The sequence below is a fragment of the Nicotiana attenuata genome, chromosome 12, assembly GCF_001879085.1.
Source record: "Nicotiana attenuata strain UT chromosome 12, NIATTr2, whole genome shotgun sequence".
Classification (NCBI taxonomy): Eukaryota; Viridiplantae; Streptophyta; class Magnoliopsida; order Solanales; family Solanaceae; genus Nicotiana; species Nicotiana attenuata.
In genome coordinates this window covers 8034439-8046848 of record NC_032000.1, presented here as the reverse complement: position 1 = coordinate 8046848, position 12410 = coordinate 8034439, and the positions used below count along the sequence as shown (strand labels likewise).

The following is a 12410-nucleotide window of genomic DNA, read 5'->3' as shown; positions in this document are numbered from 1 at the left end:
ATAGCAGTTCATAACAGTGTAAAGCAAGTACATAAGAAGTAGCTCAGAGAGGGAATGCTCAGCCATTTCATATTTTTCCAAAAATAGTTCCGCCTTTCAAGAATATCAGTGAAAAACCCAAATTCTTGACCGAAAATATCATGAAATATGAGATAGTTTGTACACTGTATTTCTTTTTCAGAAAATCCTTTTTCAGAATAAATAAGATGTTTCCTTTTCTTTTCAAGTAGCAAGTGTGAGATACCTCTCTATGAACACATATCAATATGTGCAAAAATGTCATGAATGACATGATACCGTACGGCATGAGGAAAATGCGTCTCTATGCATGTATGTCATATATGCATGCCAATGCCATGTACCTCAGAGATGAATAATGTACTCACACTCTCAAAGTACTCAACCTCACTGTATCACACTTTCCACTCATCATACTCAACCACTCGGCACTGTATATGGCCCACATGGCCCAAAGAAAATCCATCCCCTAATATATACAACACTGACTATAAGTCACCCAGTACCGAGGAAGGGCCATTCCGGCTCTATGGAGAAGATCCATCTCCAGGTATATATATATATATATATATATATATATATATATATATATATATGCTCAACCACTCGGTGCTGCATATGGCCATCCGGCCCAGGGAAATCCATCCCGGAACATACTCAATGCTGACTATAAGTCACTCGGTACCAAGGAAAGGGTAATCCAACCCTGTGGAGAAATCCATCTCTGAATATCAATACTTCGGACAAATCCATGTCCAGGGAAATCCATCCCTCAATAATATCATCTGCGCTCACTGGGGTGTGTTATAAACTCCGGGGGGGGGGGGGGCTCCTACAGCCCAACCGTTATCATAATCATCAACATAGCCGCTGCGGCGTGCAGCGCGATCCCATAACTGTCACTCATAGTCAGGCTCTCGGCCTCACTCAGTCATCACTCTCCAATCTCACACACGGGCTCACAATGCCATGAAAACTAGCGCGGAACAATGATATGATGTGCTAAAAAACAAGTGAGACTGAGACATGATATGAAATGCATGAATAAGACTGAGTACAGAATATCAATGAAACTAGTGAGATGACAGCAAGAAATGACCACTAGGGGTCCCAACAGTATCTGCGTAAAGCCCTAACATTATATCTAGCATGATTTAAAGTTCATTTACTTAGTCACATTATGGAAACACGGATATCAGCAAGAAAGAGTCACTAAACGATGCCATGGAATGAACCAGGTCCCGATTCTCACGGTACACACCCGCACGCCCGTCACTTGGCATGTGCGTCATCTCAATACTAATCACATAACACATAGTTCGGAACCAAGTTTGGAAGCGTTACTTACCTCAAACCAAGCCAAAATCCTACTCTGCGACGCCCTTGCCTCTCGAATCGGCCTCCAAACATCCCGAATCTAGCCAAAAGCAATACAATGCAATCAATATAGACCAAGGAACCAATTCCACAAGAAAAATTACATAATTGGACACAAATCCCGAAATTCGCTCAAACCCGGCCCCCAGGCCCACATCTCGGAATCCGACAAAAGTCATAAAACTAGAAAGCCCATTCACTCACGAGTCTACCCATATCAAATTCATCAAAATCCGATATCAAATGGCCTTTCAAATCCCCAAAATCATTTGTCCAATTCCCAAGCCTCAAACCCCATTATTACACCTCAAAAACACACCAACTAGGTGGGAAAATCAGTGGGGAAGCAAAATTATCGAATAGAAATGATCACTAGGAACTTACCTCAAGATTCACCTTCAAAATCCTCTCGAAAATCTCAAAAACCGAGCTCAAGAATGTTAGAATTGTGAAAATTTCCGGAGCCCTCATTTTGAACCTTTTATATACTGCCCAAATGTCCTTCATCGCGATCGCAGAAATAGCCACGCGATCGCGAAGCACAAGCAGGCTGCCCCACATTTTAGCTTTACGCCATCGTGGAAATACAGACGCGATCGCAGATCACAACCTCTCAAAACTACGCGAACGTGCGCAGCTCTACACGAACGCATAGAGCAAATTCCTTCACCTCACTACTGCTCCAAATCCTACTACGCGAATGCGACCTCAGCCACCCGTTCGCGATGCACAGCTTCGCACACCTACGCGATCGCGATCCTATCTCTACGATCGCATAGAACAAACTTACCTCTGCCCCCAAATAAGCCTACGAGATCGCAAATGGACTCCTGCGATCGCGTACAAGGAAACCACAAAAAGCTGATACCAGATATCAGCAATTAAGCCACGAAGCCAACCAAAAACCAAGTCTGTTAACCACCCGAAACTCAGCCAAGGCCCTCGTGACCTCAACCAAACATTCCAACACATCCCATAACATTATTCAAACTTAGTCGAGCCGTTGAATCACTCAAAACAACATCAAAACACCAAATTACCCTCGAATTCAAGCCTAAGTACTTCTAAACTTTCAAATTTCACAAACGATGCCGAAACCTATCAAATCACGTTCGAATGACCCCAAATATTTTACAAAAGTCAGAAATGACACCATGAACCTACTCCAACTTTCGGAATTCCATTTCGACCCCGATATCAAAATTTTCACATCCGGCCAAAATCGCCAAAATTCTATTTTTTCACCAATTCATGCCTAATTCTACCACAGACCTCCAAATCATATTTCGGACGCGCCCCTAAGTCCAAAATCACCTAACGGAGCTAATGAAACCATCAAAATTCAAATTCGAGGTCGTTTAAATATAAGTCAACATCCGATCAACTTTCCCAACTTAAGCCTTCACAAAAAAGACTAAGTGTCTCAATTTACTCCAAAGCCACTCCGGACCCGAACCAACTAACTCGGTAAGTCAAAATATAGTTGAAGAACACAAAGAAAGAAGGAAATGGGGGAACAGGGCTATAACTCTCGAAACGACCGGCTGGGTCGTTACACAATTGCTTTAGAAGAATGCCATTTGGACTATGTAACGCTCCTGCTACATTTCAGCGTTGTATGTCGGCAATTTTCTCAAATATGACTGAAAAGTTTCTTGAGATCTTCATGGATGATTTTACACTTTTTGGCAAGACATTTGAAGATTGTCTCTATCATTTAACTTTGGTGCTTAAAAGATGTGAAGAGACAAATTTAGTTCTTAACTGGAAAAAATGTCACTTTATGGTAACAGAGGGAATTGTTTTAGGACATAAAATCACTAATAAAGGAATAGAAGTTGATAAGGCTAAAATTGTTCTTATAGCAGGATTACACCCTCCTACCACTGCTAAAGGTATTATAAGTTTCTTAGGGTATGCAGGTTTTTATCGAAGGTTCATAAAAGATTTTTCAAAGATTTCAAAACCTCTAACTAACCTATTGATGAAAGATGTGAAGTTTGAATTTTCAGATGATTGCAGAAAGGCATTTGAGATTCTAAAGAAACAGTTGACTAATGGTCCAATAGTTGTTTCTCCTGATTGGAGCCAACCATTTGAAATAATGTGTGATGCAAGTGATCTAGCAGTTGGACCGCTATTGGGGTAAAAGAGACAAGATTTTCAGGCCTATTTACTACGCCAGTAGAACCCTAAATGAAGCTCAAAAAATTATGCCACAACTGAAAAGGAGCTATTAGAAGTGGTATTTGCATTTGACAAATTTCGTTCCTATTTGATAGGAACGAAGGTTACAGTATTTACTGATCATGCTGCTTTAAAATACCTCTTAGCAAAGAAAGATGCTAGACCTAGATTGCTAATATGGATACTTATTTTGCAAGAATTTGATCTTGAAATAAAAGATAGGAAAGGTTCAGAAAATCAGGTAGCAGACCATTTGTCACGTTTGAAAAATCCTCCAATTGAGACAACAAATATCAAAGAGGAATTTCCTGATGAGCATGTTTACACAATCGCAACAGTTACAAATCAAACACCTTGGTTGCTGACATTGCCAACTACTTAGTTGGAGGATGGATCCCAAAAGATTTATCTTAGAACAAAGGAAAAAGCTCAAAAAATAAATAAGATATTATTTTGGGAAGATCCTTACTTTTTTAAATTTGTGCAGATGGTATGATCAGGAGATGTGTACCAGAAATAGAGATGAATAATATCCTAAGCCACTGTCATGATGGAGTTGCAGGAGGACACTATGGAGGAAGACGAAAAGCCGCAAAAGTGCTTGAAGCCGGGTTTTTTTGGCCCACTTTATTCAGAGATGCAAGAAATTATGTTGCCACTTGCGACAAATGCCAGAGAAGCGATAACATTTCAAAAAGGGATGAGATGCCTCTTAACTTTATCCTTATGTGTGAAATATTTGATGTTTGGGACATCGATTTTATGGGTCCTTTTCCTCCTTCAAACGGTTGTGAATATATTTTAGTTGATGTTGACTATGTCTCAAAATGGGTAGAAACAATGGCCAGGGAAATCCACGAGTTATCATAAGTGACCAGAGAACTCATTTTGTAAATAAACAAATTTCTAGTTTGTTGTCAAGATATGGAGTAACTCATAAAACAAGAACTCCATATCATGCTAAAACAATCGGGCAAGTTGAAGTATCCAATAGAGAATTAAAAAGAATTTTAGAAAAAATTGTTGGTTCTTCTCGAAAATATTGGTCTATAAAATTAGATGATTCTTTATGGGCAAATAGAACTGCTTCAAAACTCCCACAGGTACATCTCCTTAGAGACTAGTTTTTGGAAAAGCTTGTCATTTACCCGTGGAAGTTGAACATATAGCATATTGGGCTATAAAGTTGTTAAATCTAAATTTTCCAGATGCATATAAATATCGTCTATTGCAGCTTGATGAATTGGAGGAGTTCAGACTTGAAGCATATGAAAATGTTAAATTGTACAAAGAAAAGACAAAAAAATGGCATGATAACTTCATTCTCCATAAGGAGTTTACAGTTGGAGACCAAGTTCTTTTGTGCAATAGCCGGTTGAGATTATTCCCGAGAAAATTCAAGTCACATTGGTATGGATAGTACATTGTAACAGAAGGGACCCACTATGGTTCCATTGAACTACAACGTACAGATGGGGGAGACAAATTCAAAGTAAAGGGTCATCGTTTGAAGCCTTATATTAGCAGATTCTTCGACAAACAAGCGTCAACAATCCTTTTTGCCTTTTTTTAAAATAAGTCGAGCTGGTGATGTTAAACTCAGAACTATTTTCCCTCCTCTCTTTAATTTTTTAAGTAATTATTAGTAATAACATATATATTTCCTTTTTAGTAAATATATATAATACAATTAGTTTTTCTTTTATACAAAAGAGTTAAAAGATAATAATTGCATGTTTGTATTATATATANATATATATATATATATATATATATATATATATATATATATATGCTCAACCACTCGGTACTGTATATGACTCATACGGCCCAGGGAAGATCCATCTCGAAATATATACATCACTGACCATCAGTCTCCAGTACCGAGGAAATAGGCCAATCCAGCCTCATGGAGAAGATCCATCTCCATACCAAGGGAAGATCCATCCCTGAATATAATCAACCGCGCTCACTGGGGGTGTGTAGACTCTAGAGGGGCTCCTTTAGCCCAAGCGTTATAACAGGCCAATCATGGCATAAATCAATATAACCGCTGCGGCGTGCAGCCCGATCCCATAACTATCACTCATAATCAGGCTATCGGCCTCACTCAGTCATCAATCTCCCAAGTCTCACCCCACGGGCTCATAATGCCATGAAAACTGACCCGGAACAATGATATGATGTATCAATAAGTAACAATTGAGACTGAGACATGATATAAATGCATGAATGTGACTGAGTACGAAATGTCAATGAAATCAATGAGATGACAGCAAGAAACGGCCACTATGGGTCCCAACAATATCAGCATAAAGCCTAAACATGATATCTAGCATGATATACAACTCATTTACTTTATCACATGGTGAAATCAGAGATATCAACAAAATAAGGCCGATATTCAGCTACTTGGAAACAACAGAGTCACAATTCACAGGGTGCATGCCTACACGCCCATCACCTAGCATGTGCGTCACCTCAACATCAATCACATAGCACGTAATTCGGGGTTCTATACCCTCAACACTAAGTTTAGAAGAGTTACTTATCTTAAACAAGCCGATTACGACACCGAGCAAGCCAAGCGATGCTCCAAGAATGCCATCACGCGCGTAGTGACCTCCGAACGACTCAAAACTAGCCAGAAGCAACTCAAATACATCAGATAAAGCCCAAGGAAGCAATTACAATTGATAAAGATCGAATTCTACATCAAATCCCAAATTCGGCCGAAAATCATACCCGGGCCCACGCCTCGAAACTCGACAAAACTCACAAAATCCGTTAACCCATTCAATTAAGAGTCCAACCATACTAGTTTCACTCAAATCCGACTCCAAGTCGGCGTTGAAAACTCAAAAATTCATAGTATGAAACTTTAGGCCAAAACCCCCAATGTCCTCCTTCAATTCATCAACCAAAAGCTAAAATCGAAGATAGATTCATGAAATATAACCAAGACCGAGTATAGAACACTTATCCCAATTCATATGGTGAGAATTGCTCCAAAAATCGCCTGAATCCGAGCTTGGAAATGTTAAAATGAAGCCAAAATCGCGAACCCTTGTATTTATCATTCTGCCCAGCACTTCCGCTTCTACGGACACATAACCGCATATGCGGTGTCGCAGAAACGACCAAAACTCCACTTCTGCGATATAACACTAAAATTGGCCCCCGCTTTTGCGATCCATACCACGCATCTGCTCAACCGCATGTGCGGAAAAGCCCATCGCACCTGCGCAACATCCGCTTCTGCGCCAAAACTTCTGCTTTTGCGACCACGCAGGTGCGGGAGAATCTTCGCACCTGCGACTCCAGTTCACTAGCCCAAACTTCCCTTCTATGATCAACTGTCCGCATCTACGAACTCGCATCTGCGTGCATTCTTCCGCATATGCGGAAACAACAGAACCAGCAGCCTTGAGCAATGCAACATGAAAGGAAAATGATCCGAACCTCGTCTGAAACTCACTCGAGCCACTCGGGACCCCGACCAAATATACCAACAAGTCCGATAACATCACACGAATCTACTTGAGGCCTCAAAACACACATAACAACATAGAAACGATGAATCACACCTAAATTCGAAATCATTAAACTTTGAAACTTCAACTTCCACAACCGATGCCGAAACCTATCAAATCACGTCCGATTGACCTCAAATTTTGCACATAGGTCACATTTGACATTACGGACCTGCTACAACTTCCGGAATCGGAAATATGACCCCGATATCAAAAAGTCCACTCCCAGTCAAACTTTTCAAAATTTCAACTTTCGCCATTTCAAGCCAAATTCTACCACGTACCTCCAAATCACGATCCGGACGCGCTCCTAAGTCCAAAATCACCCAATGGAGCTAACAGATTCATCAGAAATCTAATCCGAGGTCAAATACTAAAAAGTCAAACTTGGTCAAACCTTTCCAATTTGAAGCCTCTAGTTGAGAACCATTCTTCCAAATCAATTCCGAATAACCTGAAAACCAAAATCGACGGTTCACATAAGTCATAATACATCATACGGAGCTACTCATGCCCTCAAACGACCGAGCGAAGTGCAAATGCTCAAAACGACCGGTCGGATCATTTCACAAACATTAATGATTGTTTCCACAGCTCGAACCTCTGTCATATTTAGGATGACAGGTCTTCACATAAAATTCCTTGCCATGAAGTCCGAGAAGAATGGTGAAATTGCTTCTATAAGAATATATGGACAGCTCTTATAATTTTGCTAGATAATGGCAAGTTTAATCTTTCTTTCTAAGAAGTTAAGAGTTTATTATTCCACAAATACTAGCACGAGAAACCAGGATATCAGAGTAGCAAAAATAGATGATTTCTTATTTGTCTAACCCTTGATAGGTAGAGTTACCATATATTTGTAATTGCCGCGAGAATGCAAGTACTCGGTGGAATAGTCAGAGGTGTCACAAGTTCACTCGCGCACCATCATTAAGAAAAAAAGGTCCGCAAGTACCGGATATAACCCGATAGATGATGCAATTGCCCCATTTTCAACAGGTTGCAAATTGAGTACTCCACCAAGTTATACCTAGAAAATTCAAACAAATGTAATTTAATACTGTTGTCAAGCCATTCTCGTTTTGTATATATTACTAATATTATTCACATTAGTCAACAGGCAAAATTCATATTCTGTAGTCTTATCTCCTTATGTTTTGTGCTTTCTTGTACTCCTATTGAAGCAACTTAAAGATAAACTAATGGAACTTTTAAAGCATTTACTTCCTATGAGTTTACGAATACAGTGTTTTCAAGGAAATGGAGCAGTTAACATTTTTTCCATTTGTTAATAATCAATCAATCAATTATTATGAATTATTTGTATCTGTTCTGCTTGTTCAGGCTCATACGTGTCCCTACGGATTTGTATTCAGTTTTTTATTTTTAACTCTAGCGTTAACCTACGGCGTCACATCCTCTGTTACTCAATTTTATATGTTGGATTTTATATTTTCTGTTGAACAGTCTCATAACATCTTTGGCATGAACAGCAACTCAAACTTTTGACTTTTGAAACAACTAATAAATTAATGGAATTCTATATGCTTTAATTATTTCTATAAGCCGCCTATCCGTATCCGTATCGAGATTGATTCTTGAAACATATGGGCAATTTGCAAGTCTTCTTTGTCTCTTTTCTTCTCTTTGCATCTGTCTATGCAATTGCAAGATATGATTGCCAAGATTCCATGTGTGGAATCAACCACTTTGATATACGATTTCCTTTTGGATTACAAGGGACAATAAATCTTCAGCACTGTAGCTATCCTGATTTCAATCTTACATGCAACAGTCAAGGCAGAGCAATTCTAAATGTAGGAGGTGCAGGAAATTTCTATGTACGTGATATCGACTACGTTGCACAAGAAATTCAACTCTATGATCCATCTAATTGCCTTCCAAAACGGCTTATTGATTTTCAATCTTCTTCTTCTTCTCCCTTCAAGGCGGTTTTTTATCGGAACTATACGTTCTTGACTTGTTCTACAGATTTGATCACGTCTAATTTCAATGTTATTGGTTGTCTAAGTAATTCTACAACCTCCATGTTAGCTACTTCTTCAAGGAGTTTTGCAAAAGAAATGACAAGTTTATATAACTGCAGTGTAAATAGTACTTTGTCTCTTCCTGTTTCATGGACTTCTGAATATGAGTCAGTTTTTTCAACTGATCTTAATCTTGATCTTGTGTTAACATGGAATGAACCCAACTGCCAAGATTGTGAAGCACAACAAGATCTTTGTGGGTTTAAAAATGCAACTACTGGAGAAATTCAATGCTTTGACGCTCCTGGAACTGGTACTAAATATTTTTTCCATTTACAGTTTCCTCCCATTTCTCCTTCAATATTTTCAGCCAAAGTTTGCTAAGAGTATCAATCAACTATGCCCGAATCTTAATAATTGGTTGAAGACTTGAAGTTGGTTACAAACACTAAGTTTATTGTTCTTGAATAGCTCAGTCTCTTGGGTTAAATCGGCCAAAAAATAGTCTTTGCTTTAGGCCAAGTCCGTATGATGTGGCAATACCACAAGGTGTTCCCTAAAAAGTGGCTATTGAAAAAACATGAAGAATTTTCCTAAATAGCCGCCTATCTAACTGCTTAAACTGAAAATAATATGTATAATTCAAGTATAATATATGTATAACCATGTATAATCAATATATAATATATTTATAGGTTAGGATGGTAAATTGTGAAATCGGCTGGCTATTTCTGTAAATATCTCTAAAATCATGCATACACCTTATATTAACTTCTTTTTCTTATCGATTTCTAATGTGAAACTTTATTTGCACATCCAACAAATGGTGGAGTGCTGGTGGATCGTTAACCTATTGTTCATGACGCTACTTTATTTAAAAATAGATAGGACACTAAGCAATCCTTTGTATATATTCATTTTTAGTATTAAGAAGATTTATTATAGTTAGACTGATCCACAATCTACCGTTATACTCTTTCTTTATTTAAACTTCGAAGTGATTATACTTTAAAAGTAACCAGGGTTAGCTGAGAGTATTTAACGGATAAAAACCAATGTGGCTAACAACATTTTGACCTTGATTGGGTCAAGTTGCCCTCTTTAATTAAAGCTTTTAACATATATAGTACTCAAATGTCAAACTTATGGAGGAATAAGACTAATATTTAAGTGTTTATGTATTATTATTTCACCAACTTTACTATCGGCTGAGATCGTGCAGATAATGATGAATATATATGCCATTCTATAACCTTACAGGTTTTAATTTTAACAACTTGATAGTTGATAAATTCAGAATTATTGAAATTGATTTGGATTAATATTACTTTAGCTGAGAGAATCTGATCTAAATTTTAAGCTAATGGGTACAATTATCGCTGCACACATTATTTCTTTATGAAAATGGGTTCAAACTTAATACTCCATAATTATGTATTGTTAAAAAATTTAAGTATATGTTTAACTTGAGTTAAAGATAGCGAGTGTGTCACATTCCTTGCGTTCAAATTACATCAGGAATTATTAGCAAAATTTACTAAGTTTAGCAGGTAAAGAAGTCTACGTTACTCTTAGGCACAGCAGAAGCAGAAGCAATAACATGACAGAGGCATTTTAGTTTATTGTTTTGGCCTTAACATTACCATAATTTTACTTGCAGGCCATACACGAGGTATACAAATTTTCCGAATTGTTGCACTATCTTTAGTGATACCAGCCATCACATGTTCATTTGGTGTGACATGTTACATCTGCTTTGAGCAAAGCCGATACAGCCGTCGAGCGGCGGCTGCAGTCCAGAACACTACGGCTGGTACGGCAGCCGTAGCACCACAACCGGAAGCGACCACCGGCCTCGACGATACGACGATCGAATCCTACACAAAAGTTGTGCTAGGAGAAAGTCGGAGAGTTCCAGGGCCAAATCATGGAACTTGTCCAATATGTTTGGCAGAGTACCATCCAAAAGAGACAGTGAGATGCATACCTGAATGTGAACATTGTTTCCATGCTGAATGCATTGATGAATGGTTAAAGATCAATGGTACTTGTCCTGTTTGTAGAAATACTCCTTCTCCTGCTCATGTTAATTCTTAATAACACGTTCTAATATCCCACATCTCGTGATCTTGTCTTTGTATGCATTTTTCACATCACACCTTTTTCTGTTTGTTTGTTTTACACGTTCCATTCTAAAATTAAAATTGTATATCTCAATTCAAACATGTACATATGCTCATGGAATGTAAAACCTTTTTTTGTTGTTGTGTTTTTCTTTTCCTTCTTAGTGAAAAACACTTTCTGCTTCTGCCCTGAGAATTAGGCTTAGCCGAACCTCAATAAATTGTTGTGTTAATTTTTCCTTCTCTATTTACTTTATGTGTGACCTGAGGCGAATCCAGGAGTTAAAGGCTCCGGGTGCCACAAATTTTGAACACACCCATGCTACAATTTACATTGTTTAAATAGGGTATAAATTTAATCGGTTTGGTTTATTTGGATTTCGGTTCAGATTATTCGTCTTTGAGGTTAATATAGACAAACCGATCGAGCAAAAAAGTATGTAATAATTATAATAACTTGGAAAAAAGGCATAAGATTCAACTGGAGTATGCATTTTGTAAAAGAAAAAAAGGCTCGTTATCAATTTATATTTAGATACTCAAAGCAAAAACTTATTCTAATAAGCACTCTAAATATTAAAATAGGATCAAGATTACAGACATTATTCAATTTACTATTGTTTATAAAAATTAACTCACTCAACATTGTATACAATTGTCCTACTTTAGAGCAATTTGATAACAAAATAAATTTTCATCCTTGATTAGAACCGTAACTTATTCAAGGATTTCTATTTATATTTTTTGGTTTCTGCAAATAGATTTACCGGAGTTGTGCTCCTGGAGGAAAAAATTAATTTTCTTATCATCTATTCATAAATCATGGAGGAGTTGGGAAAGCGCAATAGTGGGGATTTTTTTTTTTTGACGAGGAAAAAAAGATTTGTGAATTTTTTCTTTATATTTTATATTTAATGTTTAAAGTAACAAAAAAGAGAAAAGAAATTTTAAAACAGCCTAATAAAATCAAAGAAAAAGTCAATGGAAACTACTAATAAACAAAAAAGATCAATTAACGAAAGAGAAAGAAGAAATAAAGGAATAACCCTCCTCCTGTAATTGTAGCGGGTTAACTGCACCAAACAAAGATTATGCTAAGCTGGACTCGGTCTCCCGCCGCAAGGGTGAAAATGACAGTGCCTTACCAGTTGAATCATTTTGTTATTAAGGGTGCCACTTAA

The 12410-nt window shown here is 37.7% G+C and overlaps 1 protein-coding gene across 1 annotated transcript; it reads left to right on the top strand.

Annotated features, from left to right (window-relative positions):
* Positions 8668–11377, top strand: LOC109235250 (putative RING-H2 finger protein ATL21A). Its single transcript, XM_019401286.1, has 2 exons — positions 8668–9419; positions 10767–11377. Exons 1-2 carry the CDS (start codon positions 8726–8728, stop codon positions 11201–11203), a joined length of 1131 nt encoding a protein of 376 aa, XP_019256831.1. The 5' UTR covers positions 8668–8725; the 3' UTR covers positions 11204–11377.

Excerpts from the sequence above, each read along its gene's own strand:
- LOC109235250 (XM_019401286.1), top strand. The coding sequence starts at position 8,726 with ATGGGCAATTTGCAAGTCTTCTTTGTCTCTTTTCTTCTCTTTGCATCT. Across the intron at positions 9,420-10,766 it reads CTTTGACGCTCCTGGAACTG|GCCATACACGAGGTATACAA; the intron begins GTACTAAATATT and ends TTTTACTTGCAG.